Source organism: Ictidomys tridecemlineatus, chromosome 9, assembly GCF_052094955.1.
Source record: "Ictidomys tridecemlineatus isolate mIctTri1 chromosome 9, mIctTri1.hap1, whole genome shotgun sequence".
Lineage (NCBI taxonomy): Eukaryota > Metazoa > Chordata > Mammalia > Rodentia > Sciuridae > Ictidomys > Ictidomys tridecemlineatus.
The window spans coordinates 11,277,527-11,297,670 of record NC_135485.1 but is presented as its reverse complement, the minus strand read 5'-3'; the positions used below and the strand labels follow the sequence as shown (position 1 = coordinate 11,297,670).

The following is a 20,144-nucleotide window of genomic DNA, read 5'->3' as shown; positions in this document are numbered from 1 at the left end:
CCCCTGGTGTAGACTAAGTTTGAAGTCACACCCATATGTCTGTTTCTCTGGCAACATTTCCTTAACCAAGATGAATTGTGCTGATATTAAAACACAAGATTGAATGACTTGTGTTGTCCCCAGTGGTCTGAGTTTGAAGAAGACCTGATAAATCATACTAAAATAATTTCATAAGAATTCTTGAAGTTTGGCACCTTTGAAAAATAAAGGAGTGGAATTTTTTTTTTTTTTTTTCACATCTGAGCCAGACTACTTCTTCCCCTGAGCAAGGCCAGTGGGCTTTGGGTCCAGAGGTGTATACCACCTGCAATGGTTAATAGAGACGATTCACCTGAAGCAATAACCACTTGGATGACTGTAATTAAGCACTTAATTTTATCATCTACATGTGATACATCTATACTTTGTGAGAGTCACACTCTGTGATCTAAAGAGCAAAAAAAAAAATTAAAATTTGGTAATATTAAGTATTGGTGAAGTTATAGGTAAAGCAGGTCCTTCTGGAAAGGGAACAAACTGGTCATAGAAGGGCACAGAGCAAAATAAAATATGGATTTCTCTTTTTCAGGGTCAGCCCTGTTGGAAAAAAATTTAAAATATAATCTATATACCCCTCAACCTGGCAATGTCTAAATAACATATGGCAGAGTCATGCTGTAGAATATGATACAGTGTCTAAAGTTAGTGATTTTCCTCATATACACAATGTGTTTAGAGCTCATAAATTTATTATTAAATGAAAAAAAGCAAGTTCCATATAGGTATATTCACCACAACTTTTATGTAAATCAAAACAAGACAAAAAGCCCTCATACAATATTATGTGTGTTTTCTATGAGGACATATATATGGAGATATATACATACACATACATACATATATCTGTATAATTGAAACATCTAGAAGGCTAGATAACATGTTAATAACTCAGTGAAGGCACTGAGATTAATGGGTAGTGGGGATCAGGGGAACTTCAGACTTATTAGTAACTGTGTGTGTTAACCTGAGATATTTAAACAAGAAAACTCACTATTTCAGTGACTTGAAACCATACAGTTTTTCCCTCCCACCAAACTCCAAATAAAATTTCCCCATATGTGGTACCTCTCCTCCTGTTGAGACATGGAGGCCCAGGCTTGTTCCATATCCTGCCTCCACCGTCTATAACATGGGTGAGGGGTCTATGGAATTCTCTGTGGCTGTCAGAGATGGTTCACATTATTAACTTGGCTGGTGGTGTCTTAATGTCTATGGTGTTGAATAAAGCAGAAACAACGGAAATGTCCATGGAGCCAGAAAGCAGTTCTCAACTGAAAGGAACTTTGAGAAATAAGGCCTGGCCCAGTGCCTGGAGAACAGACTGCCATCTCATGAGTAACTAGAAAGTCTGCAACTGTAACGTGTTAATTTTTTGCACAGGTATCACTCAAGCGATTTTAAAGGTATTAAAATTAAATCAGGACATAGAAGTGAACGAAGATTGGTTGATTCAAAACAAAGCATCCTACCTTTTCTACTCTAATTCCAAATAGTTTTGCAGTTTTATTTCTCTGACCATCAGATTCCTCTCTGATAAAATGAGAATACAATCATGAGAAAACGAATCGCATTTATTAAATAATTTCACTTCAAACGTATTTTGTATTTCATTTTAACCACATGTGATAAGTGTGATTCATAATCACTGATCAGTAGCTCATCATTGTTAACCATGAGTTGGGATCAGCTAGGGATGATGGTTCTTTTGTTAATGATTTTTTTCAAAAACATGGAGCCAAGTACAGGTAGGTACATTTAAAGATCTGCAGAAACTTTAAGAAGTGTTATTGGGAATTACTGGACTAGACTTCAGGTCTTTTCTGGCCTATCAACTAATTTAGTGTCCAACACAGTGGCTCATGTAGACTACTGCTTTCACTTTTATTTGGTAAAGAATGAGTAGATGTATAAGTAAAAAATTGTTCAAAAAACATATGAATGTGTGTATACAAGAGAAAGGAAGATTTGCACTGGGAGTACAAAAGTTGTTCAAAAATTGAAAATACATTAGTAGTTTTCAAAAAGAAAAATCAATTCAATAGTTACTAAAAAGACATTTGATCAAATTAAACTTTTTTCAATATTAAAAAAAATAATAAAAACAAGGATTAGAAGTAGAATTTATTTTAATCTTTTTCTGCAAATTCTGTTTTAACCATTGCAGTAAGATGAAAAATATGATAATGTATTGGAAAGGAGAAAGGTAACAAAATTATCAGTATTGGGAAATAATAGATGTTTTTTACTTAGCAGCCTCAAAAAAACCTTCCAAAAATTATTAATATTAATAACAGTATTCAGTTATTAAATATATGGGTTCCAAATAGAAATATAATGAAAAATTTATGTTAGCTATTCAGAATAACTAAAATATTTAAAAATCATCCTAAGAAATGTATCTATACACCTAACATTCTGTCAGACACTAGAGAATTCCCTTGAGACATAAATGAAAATTTAAACAAATAGACACACATTTTAGACTGAATATTTTAAAGATATCAACTCTTTTTTAGTAAATGTAATTTGAATCAATCTCCCTCCCAATTTTTAAAAATATAACACAATTATCTCTAAGTTTATCTTTGAAGAATAAAACCCAGAGTATAGTTATAAAACTATGGACATAAAAAAATGGCAGAAGTAAGTCTATCAGATGTAAACTACGTTATAAAGTTTCAATAACTAAAAGAATGCTGCATGGCCCTAAGGAGAGAGCAAGCGTTGAGAGAGCAAGGGCAATGGAGGGATCTCTTGAGGAATAAATATAGAACCCCTGGTCCAGGCAGCAACCCAGAGATGGGAAATTCACCATCCTCTAACACTTGCTGTTCCCTCTGCTAGGACCCCCCCCCAAACACCTTTGTGCCTGATTGATGTTGACTTATCTATTAATTTAGGTCTTTCTCCGCACCCCACTCTCTCCCCATACACCCTGCACCACCTCCACCCCATCATTAGCTAGAACATGGACTGGCAGCAGGAGTCAGTAGAGGATTTTCATTCCATGCCCCAGTCAGGAGGTCTGTCTCCATTGCTGGGGACTTCTCCTGCACAGTGACATGGTCAGTACCTTGGATCAAGGCCTAAAGAAATGTTGCCCATTATAAAAGGTCTGCATCCGAGTAAATACCCTGTAGTACCACTAACAGAAATAGGATTTGAAATAGTGTGAGTATGCTGAGACACCGGACTGAATTAAATGACATGAAGTGTATCACATTTAAGTGTAAGTGTTTTCAAGTTGGGACTTGTGAATTTCCTCATGTGTGGCATAGACTCATTCCTCATCCTGTGTTAAGCAATGGGTAAATAAGGAGAACCAATGCAGCCCTAGCCCCCATCTTACTTCCCCTTATTGAATTAACGGCACTAAAATTGCTTGAAGAAAGCTCGCCAAGACCAGTGCAAGGTGGTGGAACTGAAGTCTTACTCAACATATGAAAAAATTAGTAAGGAAAAATACTCATTAGATTTCTGGGTAGATTAAACTTTTTTGTGGGGTTTTGATACCATGTTGGCAAATTAGGCAAAGCAAAGGAGTTTTGTGAGATCGTACCATTGGCTAAACCCTTCTTTTGTTGCGCAGAAGAATAGAAAGTAGTGCTTTTGCCGGAACGTTAGAAGCTCCCCATAGCTATCCCTGTCTGACCTCACCTACCATCTCATTCTCCTGGCTGCGTGCCAGCCACAGAGCCTGCTTCCTGACACTATAGCTCTCCAAGCCCATTAGGTCCCAGCTCCTGCCTGTCTTGGGGCTTTTGCTCTTGCTGGTCCCTGGCCCTGGCCCTCTCCACCCATAGATATGACACATCTGTGATCAGTCCAGATGCAGCAGTAGAACCTCTCGCTGCAGCCCTCTGGGCTGGGCAGCTCTATCCTGATCTCTGTGTGCTTTTCCTCCAGCCCCGAGAGCTGGTCGGCAGAAGGTGCTTGACAAGCATTTGGGAAATGAATGAAACTTTGAAAGAGCAAGAGAGATAATCGAAAGATATTTAAATCAAATTGCTTTGATTGAGAATATGGGGGAAAAGGCATATGAGAATGAAAATTATGTCAATTTATCAGAGTAAAGTTAGTTGGATTTGCTTTCACTTTATCAAGAACAATGGAATCTGGGATATGCTTTGAAAGAATACCATCCCCATTAAAATGTTATTATGCTTTATTTCCATTGTTTTGACTATTTATAATGGTTATTTACCATAAATGAAATCATCAGTATTATTTTTATCATCCCTAGGAGCATTTTCATTTACATGTTAGCATAATGCATTCAGTGATTTCTGAATACAGATAAGCCTGAGGTTTAATGAATCTTTGTGTTTGTTGTGTACCTCAGTACTAGAATTTCCATGTGGAATTTTTGAAATTCAGCAACTTTAGCAGAACTATATAAACGATGCAGATTCAGACAGCCAATTTATTTATTATCGTGTTTAGAAAAATTTAAGTATCACAGAAAAATCAACAATTTTAATACAATTAACTTTGCTTAATTGAAGACACTAATATGTATTCCTATGTTTTTCTCTAGAGTTAGAAAATCATTAGCTAAATAATGTCCAAGTGTTAAGTGGTACTGATACTGATTGTTAGTCACAAATCTTCCTCTAATTCCACATTTTAACCAGGTTCTCAATATTTTTTTTCTCTTTTAAATAAATTATCTTTGAAATATAGAAATTTCTGGCATTTAAATTATAAATGATGGTCCCAAATCAAAAGGTCTTAGGCAATGATTTCTCAAGTTCAGTACTTAAGACCTGAACTTTAGAATGGCAGTTTCAGGAAGGTATTTACCAGGAGCTTAGAGCCGCCCCTAGTAGACTTTGAAAGAATCAGTTCTCTAGGTAAAGAGTAATTGCTGCATTGTTTTCGTTTTTCAAAAAAATTTGCATATGCCTGTTTCACCACAACCTCGTGAGGTTTATATTTTAATCATTTATTATTATTGTTATTATTATTGGGTTTTTTGTTGTTGTTTTATGCTTTGATTACTAGTTCAAACATTTTCTCATCTGGTTGTTTTGATATGTGATTTTCTCCTGTGAATTACTATGAACCTCTTTGAGAGTGTAAGCAAAGCATTCCATAATTGTTAGTAGAGACAGAAAGCTCCAAAAGGTAGACTTTCTACTCTATTCAATCTATCTTCCTATTGATTTCCCCAACTGGTACCTTTTGGTTTCTAAATGGGGGAAACTTCAGCAAATATCTACAAGTATCTTGTAGGCATCCTGATATCTACAAGGAGCCTCCATACACCATCTGCCTCCCAACTTCCAGGGAACTTCCCGGGGCGGTGGGGAGGGATGAGAACAAAAGGGAACTACAGTGGAAAACTTTCTGGGGAACTTGAGTGCAGGTCTTAATGTCCAAATTAGCTGGGAATAAATTTTTAGCTTTTACTAATTATATACAAGATTGGGAATTATTTAAACATTCGTTATACACAGCTCAGCTCTTAAATATTTTAATGTATGATTTTCCTTTTCTCTTTCATGAACACATAGATAGATAATGTAGAGCATGTTCCACTCATCTCACATAACAGAAGATCTTCTTGCTCTCTGGCTCTCCATATTTCCCAATGTGGGATGTTTGCCTGACATGTATTAGAAGAATGGGATCTCTTTATGCTTGATCTCATTCTGCGAATATTTGAAGATACAGTCCTTTGCAAGGGAGTTCAGTACAGATTTACATGTATCAATATTTAAATTATTCTAACTCCACAAATTACAAGTGTAAAGTATAAATTTAACATATGCATGTGAATCTAAATAGACTCAAAGTGATGTGGCTGATGAATTAGGAGATCGCTGAATCTAAATATGAAATGTTCCCGGATTTGAAGTCGTTTCTATTAGACGGCTCCATGAAAGTTTACTTTTAAAGAATGTGTTTTTGCGGTCTGAATGCTTCAAAAATAACAAGATTATATATTGAATTCAGGATTCAGTGGCTATCGATTGAGAGTTCAAAATCACAAATCCACTTTTTTAAACGTGATCAATTCTCACATTGTGTTACAGACAGGGTTTGAAAGACAGGGACAAAAATCCACCTTCGTGCTTTCAGCACCTACACTGGAGCTTTAAACCTGCTCCAGGCTCAGCGAGTGTTGATAAAAGAAAACTGAGGGATGAGCAGGACAGGTTTCCTCAAGCACACGGGATGTTGCTCTGGTTCTCTGCCCCATGCATTGCACATTATTGACATGTTATGCACCGTGTGTGTGCCTGTGAGTGTGTGGGGGGGAGGGTCAAAGTGTGAGTGTGCCAGTGACATTTTCTACTATCTCCTTTGTGGAGCCGAAGTTCTTGGCAAGTACACTCTCTGTGGAAGGCAAAATAATGGCCCCTCAATGAGGTTCATGTCCCAGTTCCTAGTATCCATGGATGCTGTCTTACATGACTAAAGAGTTTTTGCACATCTGATTAAATTCAGGACTTGGAGGTGGGAGATGATCCTGGAAATTTTGGGTGGATCCAGTGCAATCACAAGGGTGCCAATGTGGAAGGCAGAGGCAGAAGAGGAAGAGAAAGAGGTGCCTTGCAGGCCCCACCTGTTGCCACTGATTTTGAAGAGGGGAAAGGGCCACAGACCAGGAACTCAAGAAGTCTCTAGATGCCAGAGACAACAAGAAAGCCACTTCTCCTGGGCAGCCTGAGAGGGGAATTCAGCCCCGCTGACACCATGATATTAGCCCAGCAAGTCCTGGTCTGATTGTTGGAACTGTAGGATAATACATTTGGGTTGTTTTAAGCCACTAAGATTGTGGTAATTTGTTAGAGCAGCAATAGGAACCTGATGTATTCTCTGACACCCCTTTTTTATTTCCGGATGCTTCTAACGCGGCGTGTGGCACAGAAAAAGACTCTGAGATCCCTGGCACTTGATCATTCTGGTACATCTCTTCGTTCTCTGTTAAGAATAACACGTTTGCCACCCTATTCCATACTGGACCAGGACGGCATTAAACAGGCTTCCTCTGTTTGCAGATGACAAAAATCTGACACAAAAGAGCCTAATGTAGTAAAAAGGCTCAGAGCGCCTCTCCCATCACTCTGACCTCTGAGGGTGGAGCCGGCTTCATTCCCTGCTGAGTCGAGAGCCCAAATCAGCCGACTAAGATTCCCCACTGCTTTTTTTCTTTCTGGATGCAGGTTTTTCTGTGTCTGTGATTCACAAGTTTCTCCTGGCTCCTTTCTTTCGGGGAAGGCTTCTGAGCATGCCCCAGGGTAGAGGCTGAAGGCACAAATGTGAATTTTTATTCCTGCCTCCTTTCTACCTCGAGAATTAACAATCTTCATCTGTAAATAATGTGATCACTGATAAAGTTTTTAAAAAATGGACTTGTGACTTTGAACTCTTTCCCAGTATTTTCTTGAATCCCGAATTCAATGTGGAGTTTGGCAGCCGGGCAGGGCTGCTGGATGGGAGACTCTCCTCCTTCCTGCGGCCGCTCCTCCTGTCTGAGTTGGACTTCTCACTGCGTGGTGACCTGAGAGCAGCTGGGCTTTGCTGCTCTGTGCAGCTCCAAGTTGTTGTGCCACATTCTGTTGATTGAAGCAGATCACAGCACCCAGCCAGATTTAAGGAGTGCCTACTACATACACAGGCACGGACAGCACTGTCACGGTCCATTGGGGCCACCAGAGTAGCAGCTTACCACAGTGGATAGTGGACCTTTGTGACCAGGGCCCCAAATCAGACCATGGGGAAAAATGATCGGGCAGTGCCACCAAGGAAATGGGACTGGAAACAAGTTCCAGTACCCACAACAGTTTCTTCCGGGAGTGTTAGCAATTGCTGAAGCAAAGCTACATTATGCTCTAAGTATATTTACTATACAATTCGTATATTTTCTGGAGTCGGGGAGGAATTACAAATTTAGGTTTAAAATGAAAGAAACTAAAACTTGTTTTCCTTTCAATTTGTCTTATACTATGAATAGAAATGATGATACTATATAGAAACCCTGCTATAAAGGAATTAAACTCTGGAGGATTCTTGATGAATAAATGACAATGTCACTAGCCAGGTTGTTTTCCATGCCCTTTGGGTGTTGGATTGAAATATTTTCATCCTTCAACCCACATTTTTTTTTATGATCTGTATTTATTGTTAACAGTACAGATCTCGAATTGTCAAATTACTTGAACTGATTTATGGTAATTTGCTTTAAGTTACAATATTTGAAATGCGTTCAATTAATTTTATCTGGATTTTAGTGAAGAACAATAAGGTTTTAAGATAACAGGGTTTTATTTACAATATTAGCTATGCACATGTTGAAGTGTATGGTGGACTTAAATTACTCTCATTTGAATTTTATATTCAGAAAATGAACAGGCAGTATTGGGGATTAAAAAGTACTTGGGAAACGTACATATCAGGATTATTTGGGATGGAATTGCCCAAGATCCTGGAATACTGAGCACACACTTGTTGACTGATTTTACCTGAGGCAAATATGAAGCAATAACAACCATATAAATTATTCAGAGACTCACCATCCATATTGGGACTCTTTAAAGATCACTTCAGAAAACATTTTGGCAGGATATTCTCTTTATACTTATTTTTTTTTCCAATTCCCTGTACAAAAGAGCTATAGATCCATACGGAATGAATTAACACTGATTATTTAAAAATGAAATTAAATATTTTAAAACATTAGGTGGCAACTGGATGATCTTTCCTAGCTGAAGCTCTCCTTGGTAGTTTATCTTAAATATTATTTTTTTGTCTTTTCAGGATATTATATAGTGAATGTAAGAGATTTATTAAAAACCTTGGGTTGCTTGAGAGTACTTTCAGGACTTTGCCTTGAAATCTGCACACAAGCAAAATTTCTGATATTCTGAGTTGGGATTTCCAGTGTAAGAGGATTTCAGATGGCTGCCCGGTATGGCTCCCTAAGCACTGTCTATCAGAATGGCCCAGCTCAGACTAAAATAGGGCAGCGGCAGACACACGGAGTGAAAGAGACCAATTTAGACCAAGTCGAAGGTATCAAGTTCTTTTAAAATGGGCTCCTCAGTCTATAGAGAGATTTTATCCAGTTCAAAAGTAGATCGAAAACTCAGCAATTGCATAGTTCTGCATTTCTGAGTAGGAGACCCGGACTGGATTTCTATTCTTTAAAGTGGTTTGAGACAGAGTGTTGGAAAGATGCTTTGGTATTTGCAGATATGGGGTTAGAGACCCCAAATATCTGTTTACAAGTCCTGTGACTAAGAAGTATTCAGACACTTTTTTTTCCAAAGTAAGATTTTTGGGGTTTCAACCCTGTGACTGAGAAGCATACAGACATTTTGTTTTCCATGATAAGATCTTTTTGGGGTTGTTCTGAAGATTCAATGAGAAAATGTCAAGGTACTTCCCAAACTTCAAAGTATCATGGTATTCAACTTTACATTATTACTACTAGTAATGAATAAAATATACATGGGTAATTTGGTCTATAAATGAAACATTGAAAAACACAGGTAGACTGGATCAATGTTATTTGTTGAAAATGGGCTTACTTAAAAATATAATGTTTATAGCAGCCCAATTCACAATAGCTAAGCTATAGAACCAACCTAGGTGCCCTACAACAGATGAATGGATAAAGAAACTGTTGTACATATACACAATGGAATAATACTCAGCCATAAAACAGGCAGACACTGTGTATGACTTTTGTATGTATGACTTTTGCTGGTAAATGGATGACTCTGTAGACTATCATGCTAAGTGAAAGACACCAATCCCAAAAACCAAAGGTCAAATTTTCTCTCTGACTTGTGAAAGCTAACTCACAATAAGGAGGAGGAGGTGAGGGGAAGAATAGAAGTTCATTGGATTAGACAAAGAGGAATGAAGCAGGAAAAACAATAAAATGAATCAGACATTATTTTCTTATGTTCCCATATGAATACATCCCAGTGAATCTTCACATCATGTCTGCATTTCCTTCTCTGAGTGAATTAAAGGGTACTATTGACCACAAGAAATGGGATCCTAATTAGAATAAGGTATAATATGTCAAAATACACTCTACTTTCATTTATGTCTAAAAAGAACAAAGATTTTTTTTAAGTATATGCAAGGTTCCAAGTAGTAAATGTAGCCCTCTCATTATTTTAAAACTATTAAATCTTATTTTACTGGGCATAAAAATGTGGAGGAGAGGAGAGAGTCCACATTTTTGCTGAATAGTTGGAGATTGTGTTTTATGAGCCACAACCCACAAGGGTCGTGGCTGTTTGCCAAGAAAAATCACCTCCTGGTGTGGTTTCTGGAGATGACTGACACCCAGCCACAGGGTTGGCAGTGGGGTGGGGCTTGTGGGACTAGCGGGATGTTTTTATTAACAGCTTGTTTCTCTGTATTTCTCTCCCAGCCATCGGCAGGACCCTCATCCCCCGTTACTTTAGCACTGTGTTTGAAGGAGGGGTGACCGACCTGTATTACATCCTCAAACACTCGAAAGAATCCTACCACAACTCCTCCATCACGGTGGACTGCGACCAGTGCGCCATGGTCACCCAGCATGGGAAGCCCATGTTCACCAAGGTAGGCCGGGCCCGGAGCACTCGGGCATTTCCTTCCCTGAACGAATGAAGGTTTCTAATAATCACCTTCTTCAGGAACACTGAGCTGACTTCTCATCTCAGATCCCTTCGGCTCCCAGAGAGAGGCCTGGCTCGTGTGTGCGGCCTCCTCTGGCCTTCGTAGCTAAATCTGGGTTTGCATGTGGTGCACAAAGGGTCTTCCACAGCCAAAAGAACAGGTTCCTAAGGTGCAGTTTTCACACTGTATTATTTAAAAACAAATAAACAAATAAAGCCAAATTCAAATGTTAACAAACAGGGAGAAAAAAAATTCTAGCATCCACAATCAAACTGCGATGAGTAAGGAATATAAAAACAATGATATGTAGTGAATGAAAGTAGGGAATTCAGGCTTTAAAGGGTTTCTCCCAAATTTTTTTTTAAGAGTTCTGTGGTTGGAAAGTGAGCTGCCCAGCAAGGGAGCACAGTGGAGTCGGAGTGAGCGAGAAAGACAGGAGGGGAGGTGCAGAGAGTACCCTGCCCAGGCAGCCCTGGGAAGGACTTCAGGTATCAATAGAAGAGACAGAGCCAGGGGCATCTCACCATGTGACCCCAGCAGCTCCCCAGGCTGAGGCAGGAGGATCCCAAGCTCACAGCCAGCCTCAGCAACTTAGTGAGACGCTGTCTCAAAAGATAAGAAATAATAAGGGCTGGGGATGTGCCTTAGTAGTAAGATGTCCCTGGGTTCAATCCCTGGTACAAAGAAAAAGAAAAAGAAAAAAAGAAGAAGAAAGAGAAGAGATGAAGATTCAGCCTCAGCCTCTGTACATCTTACCCCTGCCATCCATGCCCTATGCAGAAAATTGGTATGGACCCTCTTTTTTACCAAAGACCTTTCTAGAACACTGCAGATATCCATCCCCTTCATGTCCTCTCTCTAGTGGAAAAATTAGTAAGGACAAATATTTACTCAAAGAATCTGGCAAATTATTTTATTTATTTATTCATTTATTTGGGGGATGCTGGAGTTTGAACCAGGGTCTCACGCCTGTGAGCACACACTCGACCACAGATTCACACCCCCAGCCCCCAGAAATTCATTTTCATGAACGCTGGCTCCCTGCATTTGGGCTAAGACTCCATGTAAAACTGATTTATGATACTAATGACAGCAGCAATCTCTTAGTACAAAACACATATGACAACCCTATCTTCATAGTTAAAAGACATTGAATCATCAGGGTTAATTACCAAACCATAAAAACGGAAGACGTATTTGTTACTTAGGCAGCTTTGCTGCAAGAATAAAAATACAATGTTCCTTATTTATTCATTGATATCAGTGGCTCACTTTAATCTTTCTGGTGCCCAGGCTGGTGCCCATGGGAAAGGAAATGTTTATAAAATGCACAGATAAGCAGTAAAATGCCACTGATTCTATGGTGTCCTGATTTTGACACTAGACGTTTTAAATGTGCGACAGGGTTGGGCTCTCTCTTTCTTCCTGTTTTAAGAACTGGGCAGAGAGGAAAGTTGTGGTTCTGAGACAAAGAAGCCCCACACGAAGTGCAGAAGACCCTGAGGGTGGAGCTTCCTATATGGAAAGGAATGACACCTGAGTGGTGGTTTCTTTATTCCCTGGATTCCATGGTTCATGGAGCACTGCAGAGAAAATCTGCTTCTGCTGCTTCACTATCAGTTCTCTCTCTCTCTCTCTCTCTCTCTCTCTCTCTCTCTCTCTCTCTCTCTCTCCCCTCTCTCTCCTTAATGTTACTTTTAGGTAATTCAAGGAAAACATACCACCTCCTTATGCTTTAAGGGACCAAAAAAAACTCCGTGGTAATTAAATAAGGCTTTGCCTTAATGAAGGAGCAACTACTAACATCTGCAGACATAGAAAATAAAAGTGCATTTCATAGCAGTCCTTTTATATATTTTCTCAGTTTCTTCCTTTCTCAGGCCAAAACTTTCTCATTAATGAACACAGTTAGTTGCTCTGAAGGCAAAGTGCTCAACATTCCAGAATTTATTTTAGATCAAAAAGATTTGCATTCTTCCAATGAACTGATAAAGTGCTAGTTTCATTCCCATCAAGAAACCAAGGTTTTCCTGGGTCCCCTTCTTTCTTTTCCTGGAATCTTCCCCTCCCAGATGGTTGAGGGGTTGGTTCGGGCACCCAAGGCACCGGAGAGACCCAAGTACTCCCCTGAACGTGGCTCCCTTGGCCCCAAGCACCAGTTGTTTGGACCACCCATCTCACTCCACTCCATGGCAGCTTGTCTACCACTCATGTAATGAATATTTCCCTACCGTGACTGTGATGAACAATATCACAGGGAGATTAGTTTATAGGCACCTAGTCCGAGTGCTAATTTTATGTACACTTATTTTTAGGAAATTTGTTAAAATACATTTGTTGTATTCTTCAGCCCTTCCTTCCTTCTCTTGTTGACTTAGGGATTATTGCACTAACCAAAGAATCCTTCCAATTTTTCTTTTGCTCTTATATTCATTAAAAATAACTCATCCTCATATAATAAAATACCATGGCGATTCAGAATGAAACAGTGGGCTAATGACCTTTCAGTATCACAAAGAAAAACTTGGGAATCCAGTGTTTATTTATTTATTTTTTTTGCTATTAGTACCTGGCACATTATATATCTGTGAGCAGCATCATGTTGGTCTAATTTAGACTATCAATAAACTCTCGTTCCCCAAATAGCATTTGACCTAGTGGTTCTCGGTTGCTTTTATGAAAATTTGGTCAACTAGTGAATCAAAAATCAGCCGCAGTCCTAATCAACGGTAATATTAAATATTCCTCAGGGGTATAGTGAGCATTTTGCAATTTCCTGATACCAGGAACATTATAGGTTAAGGATAAATATGCAATTAGAATTTTAAAACACACATTATAGGGCCTTTCTTTTATGCTTTCAATTTTGAGTCAAACAGAAAACAAAGCTTAATAATCAGAACAGGCATCAAGCTTTGCAGAAGCAAAGACCCCTGAGTTACATTTAAATTTGAGGCTTTGAACAGTAGCAGACGTGGAGAGGAACACTGTCCGTGACATCCTTGGGTAGTTTTAGGTTTTGCAACCTGAGACAAGAGTCACAGCCATCCTGGACACCTTCACCACCTCTGTGAATATAGGATGGTGTTTTCTCTGTTCTTAATTATTTATTGTGAAATTACTAACTACTGTAAAAAACATACTCAGAAAGTGGCCAGCCAGTTTTTCTGGATGAACACTCCCTTTTGTCTTTGACAGCCCGTCTTACCTTAGCCAGCATACCACGTAACTCTCCAGAATTTCTGTTCTTCCTCTGACTTTTGCCAAACTATTGGCAATGATCATATTGCTTTAATGTGCATTTACACACACAGGGATCTCTAAGTAAGATCCAGAGAGCTTTATGCAACCATTAATCTGAAAGCACTATGCCATGCAGGCTGTTCAAGCATAAAGACTAAGGAAATTAAATAAGCACTCCCACCTAAAAAGGCACACTTTATTTCATAACAGCAGTATGAGAAGCATTGTATTATACAACTACGTGGTCAGGTCCATGTTGCTTTACAATTAGTCAAAGAAAGAAAAGGGTTAAAAAGCTACTGGTTAGTTTGAGAAATGTTCTTTTTTAGTTCTCTTGTTCCTGGCCTAGTCTCAAGGTAGCACGTGATCTGCTGAATGCCTGCCAGCCTCTTTCTTGTTGATCCTCCGGAGACCATCTGTGCTGGGGGCATTGATTAGAGTGTGTCTGCTGGGATTACATCTTTTCTGTTGCCATGCCAACTAATCAGCTGATTTTGGTTACCACAGAAACAAAATGTCAGAGCTCACAGTACGGTAACATGAATTCAGCACAACAGAAAATGTTTTCTTAATTGGGGACCCTTTTGATTTTGGATTCCAAGAGAAAGGCAGCTTTAAAAAAAAAAAGGCCAACTTTAGATAAAAGCTACATTAATTGTATTGATTAAGAGTAATGCACAAAATATTTTTTGAAGGGAAAAGATATTAATTTCCTTTCGAAGGCTATGCCTATCTTTTTTTTTTTTTTTATCATTTCCGAGCAAGGAATACATATATTTTTTCATATGTGCCTCTATTCCGTTTCCTGAATGTTGCATATAAAACAAATCACAAAGCCTCTGGTTTCATTTAACTTCCATTATGAGAGCAGAGAGCTGCCTAGGACCTGGAATGAAGCTGTGGGTAATTATGTGGGGAATGCGAAGAGTGACCAAAATTCTCCTTCGTTCTTTCATTCAAGGAAGTCATTGAATTTTTCTTAAACACACACACACCCAACACAGCCATCTCAGATTGCACCCGAAGGATGTCCATCTTGCACATGGTAGGTCCTGGTAAAAGTTGTCTCCCTGGTTTGGACTTGAAGAGAAAGAGCCCAAGGCTTGTAACAATTTTCCATTTGGTAGGCCCGTGACCGTTTGACTGCAAGAGAGGTCCCCAACTGGCTTGCTATGTCACAGTGCAAAGAACACAATTTAGCTTGACCTTACAGATGCTCCAATTGAGTAATCCATCAGAAGGACTGCATACATGCCTTCCCATTATGAAATTCTGTTCAGTAGAAGGAAACCAAAATCTCTGCCTGCCCTGAGTTTGTGGTTCATAAACACAAAACAAATAGATTAGATAATAAAAAAAGCCTGACATTTAACTGGGGTAATATTTGTTTAAATATCCAATAATCCCTTCTCTTTAAGAAGAGGATTATAGCTCCAAATATCCCTGTCCCGTATTGTCAGGACATTCTGCTGTTGATGGCTGGCTGGATCTACCTCCCTTTTGTTAAAGTTGTCACCGTGGGTGGCTTCTGTCACACTAACATCCCTGGGAGAATTGTGCTGCTTGATCTCCACACAACTCTTTGGAAAACCGTGGTAAATGAATTCCAATGCTGAGGCTGCTCTCAGGGAAGTATTTTGGGACCCTGGAGTCTTCCACATTCTTGTGTCCTCAGCTCTCATGGCTAAAAAAAATCCAGAAATGAGGCTCTGAAGGTGATCTGACCCAGGGTTTTGGGGGCAGGGTGCCCAAATGCCTAAAATCACCCACAGATCTTGCTAATTGGATCTGAGGTAGAGGTCTTCACTCAGCTTATCAATAATTATCTTACAGTGTTTCTAAGATCTTTGATAAAAAGATGGCAGAAGTTCACAGCGACTTTCTTGAACAGTGCTCTATTAGCACTTGATAGTTATTCTGTACTATATTTGGCTTGTTAAAGGAAATATTACCTTCAATCAGAGTGTGTGGAAGGCAACTAGCCTAGTTCTGAGGACACAGCTATAACTCAATAAATGGTGACATTTTGTATTAAATTTCTAACAAGGAAATTGGTCAGTAATATTTCATAAAAGGTTGATATAAATTGTTAACCATCTTCATGGACTGTAGTTTTAGTCACACTCATTGCCTCTATTTGGTGACTATTTATTTACTTATAAATGTGTACTTAAAAGTTTCTAGAGTTTTGTGGGTTTCGTTTAATCTAAGAAATCTCTCTCCAAATAAATCTTGATAAGAAGTCCAACATGGGATGGGGATATGGCTCAAGCGGTATCGCACTCGCCTGGCATGCGCGGGGCGCTGGGTTCGATCCTGAGCACCACATAAAATAAAATAAAGATGCTGTGTCCACCGAAAACTGAAAAAGAAATATTAAAAAGAAATTCTCTCTCTCTCTCTCTCTCTCTCTCTCTCTCTCTCTCTCTCTTAAAAAAAAAAAAAGAAGTCCAATATGTTAAAACAGATATAATCAAAGGGGCTCTGGTAGAATCCAGTAAGTAGGTGGAGGTTAGAATTCAGGGTAGAGGGTAGACGCACAGTTACTCCCAATAGAGCCCCAGGATGCCTCCTAGGAACCCCCACAGCTCAGCAAGCACCTTGGGACAACCAGGTCTAGGCTTCAGCACTATCTTTGGCAGATTCTTGTCCATCAGGTGTAAATCACTGCCATTCTACTTAGCAATCCACCTACTTAATTTCCTTCCATCTATTTTTCTCACTCTCCTACCTATGAATATTGTTATCCCTTTTTATAGATAAGGAATGTGGAATTTAGGGGATATATTTGCTTTTCTCAAAGTTCAAGAATGAGTAAAAATTAAGTCCTCTAACCACTATTTTGTACTGCTTCCCGAAGGCTGATTAATTTAAACTGGACCAATAGGGGCTACCACCACTCCCATCTCAGGTGAGAAAAGCTCACACCACGGAAGAACAGGAATGTGAGGAAAGGCAGGAAGTGGGAGAGAACCGTCGTGAGGGTGTATCTCGTGTGCTGGGCGTGTTTGACCCAACATTCCTATGAGATGCGTTCTGTCTCCATGTATGCAGAAGGAGAAATGGAGGTTCCTAGCGTCAGCAGCAGTTAACAGAGACACTAGCACCTCGTGGCTGGAAAGCCATTGTGCTGTCTTTGCAACCCGTAGATCTGGAGCTGACAACCTGTCCCCGTTGTGTTATGAGTGAATCACTTGTGTCAAGTCTTTTGCCAAGAACCAGCACCACTCAAAGACAGTACGGGGTTAAGAACTCAGTGAGTTTTAAAATGTGGCTCCTGCAAAATGCATAGCAAATGAGTGTTTTTGTTTCTTTTAGGTGTGTACAGAAGGCAGGCTGATCTTGGAGTTCACCTTTGATGATCTCATGAGAATAAAAACATGGCACTTTACCATTAGACAATACCGAGAGTTAGTCCCGAGAAGCATTCTAGCCATGCATGTAAGTAATTTAATTCTTATTTTACTTTCTTTGCTTTTTTTTTTTTTCTCACTTCATTTTTCTCCAGTGGAAGAACCTAGTTCTCTCCCTCCCTCTGTGTGTGTATGTGTGTGTATGTATGTGTTTGTGTGTGTGAAAAAACTCTAGTAGTCGTCACGCTTTAGGTAATTAACTCTAAATATTGAGTTTTGCCCTCAACAATTTAAAACCACAGGCTTATGTTTTGATGCCTTTGTTTCCAAGTTTAGGGCATTGTGAGACTATTTTCAGTATTTTGTTATTTTGAGACGATTTTAAATTCTTTATTATTTTAACTCCAAATTGAAGTTACCTCAATAAATGGTTTGTTTTTTTTCTTAAATTCCATTCAGTCGTTATCAAGTAGGGCTCAGCCTGGGCTAATAAACCCGTTATACATAAACTGGGGTGTAAATTAAACAGGAGCAGTTTCCAACTTTGATTCAAACCTTCTGATGACACGCGGGACACCCGCACCTTCAGGTCTGTGTGTACAGGAGTCGGTCCTTCCCAACGGTGGTGCTGGGTTTGAGGTGGAATGTTTGGGGTTCTCTTGGTTTCATTTGGCCATCAATCATACCAACTTTATTGAGCCCCAACTAGGTCAAGTGTGGATTGGATACTACTCTAGAGCTCTGTTTACAAGGACAGGGGGAAGTAGCCAGCATGATCCCTGAGGAAGGAGTCAGCATCGGCTGAAGCGAGTTCCTTCTCTGTTCTGCACAAAGCAGCAGCTTCCAAGAAAAAAACAAAAAAAAACCTTTTAGAACAAAATCAGAGTTAATGAACCTGATTTTTAAACCTGGAGTAATCGAAAGAATAAAATCGCAGTGGGTAGCATTGATGAGTGTTTGCTATGCCAGGCCTTGCACTAAACATTTTGCATACATCACGATTTTTATTCTCACGGTGGCTTACCAAGGCAAGTTCTTACTATTCCTACTTGAGAAATGAGAAAACTGAGGCTCAGAGAAGTTTGATAAATTTCCCAATGTTTTTTCAGCCCCAGAGTGGCAAAACCAATGTTTTGGCTCAGTTGGTTCCGACTATAAAGCCCATGGCGACCAGCCTGTGTCTCCCAGCTGTCTGGCTCCAGGATTTTGCACCCCTACCTTCTTGTCCTGATAGGTTAGCCAGTCTCTGTCTTCTCCACTGCCCTTGGGTTCTCTGCTTTTCGGGCGTTTCTGACCCAACATCCCTATAAGACAGGTTCTGCACCTCCAACTATCCATGTCCTTCATAGTTTTTAGAACCCAGTTCTCATCCCTCACTGTCCTGGAAGAAGTCTGGACTAGCCACTCTGATTATTCTCAAAATAGACTGAGATGCAGCCGGGGGAGTGGGTAGATGGAAATTGCATTGGCTCTTATTCCCGTTCATGTGTGGCCTTGGGAGAATGACACGACATCTCTGTGCTTCCTGTCCCTCATCTGCAAAGGGTACAGTAATAAAGTGTGTCTCAGATCAATCAAGTCGAGATTTACCAGTTAATAACTGTGAAGCACTTCGAATGGCAAGAATTGGTGGTCAGTTTTCATTGTCAGCAGCAGACGCATTCTTCTATTCCTCTATTAGCGTCCTGTCTTCTGACTGCAATGTAAGCTCTTGCCATTGGCCATGATGCTTGATGCATCTGTGTAGATTCCTCTGTGTAACCAGCTCTTCCTAGAGAGGTTCGGTAAACACAGTCTCAATGTCCATAAAGACTGCCTTTCAAGAAATTGACATGAAACTTGTATCCTCTATTTTCTCCTGTGCTTTGTAATCTATTTATATACACAGATCTAATCGCTTCTCGGCCTTTTGGCTAAGATCAAGTGTGTATATACACAGACCCAATTGATAGTATCACTGTAAGAATAAATAGAGAAGAGAATAAATTAAAGTCAATTTACTATAACCTGGGTAGTATCATGAATGCAGATGTGGAGGCAAAGGGTCATATACTTAGGCCTCCCTCTGCATAAGGTCAGTTTGTTTATACTAAGTAAGAAAGAATCAAGAATGAGCAGAAAGAAAGCACACCAACCAAGAGACTCATTTTAAAATGGAATGCAGAAAGAATTTTCATTTTTTGTTGGGCCAAACATAACATTTTGGGGTGGCCATAGTACTTTACATCCATATTAAAATGTGGCTCAAATTTTTGGAAAACGTGATCCTTACCCTTAAAGTCCTGCAGGATGAAAATTGTCAAGGATAGTTATTTCTAGCCTCATCTTAACAGGAAGGTGTTTCTTTCTCTCTCTCACTTTCGCTCTCCCTCCCTCCCTCTCCCTCTCTCTCCATATTATACATATATATTTTTCCATAGTGGTTGCAAAGTTTTCAAATACAGTTCTCAACCCTGAGCTGTAAAAACGGCACCACTATCTCAGTGGGAAACAAAGGCACAGCTCTGCCAAGTTCAGAGGCGCCTGAATTCAGGGCTCTGGCCTGGAATTCTCCTGGCAGGACTCAGTGGCTCTCAGCCCGAAGACACAGCGCCAGGCCTCTTTCAGAGAAAGTAACGTCATTTCTCCCTAGCACTGAATGCGCCTCAGAGGCAGTTTGATTTTCCCTAGTCTTGCACAATTGATCCAAAAATGTCCTTGAGTGCTATATGCAAGTGTCTTCAAAATGTAAATTAAATTGTCTCCAGCAATCTGTCCCTCCAAGAAAAATCGGCAGTGTCAAGATTGCATTTCTTAACAGCAGCAGCACAGTCTAAGATTTTTGTGGGACCTCCTCACAGGGATAAAATATGTGATTTTTTTTTTTTTGTTTACTTGTTT

General features: G+C 39.5%; 1 protein-coding gene across 10 annotated transcripts in view; it reads left to right on the top strand.

The window, feature by feature from the left end:
- Positions 1–20,144, top strand: part of Ldb2 (LIM domain binding 2) — a 339,478-nt gene that overhangs the window by 254,217 nt on the left and 65,117 nt on the right. For all 10 annotated transcript variants that reach the window (XM_040292605.2, XM_005318947.5, XM_005318948.5 and 7 more), the window contains exons 3-4: positions 10,439–10,611; positions 17,230–17,352. In XM_040292605.2, coding sequence (XP_040148539.1) covers positions 10,439–10,611; positions 17,230–17,352 — 296 coding nt within the window. The remainder of the gene's footprint in view (positions 1–10,438; positions 10,612–17,229; positions 17,353–20,144) is intronic.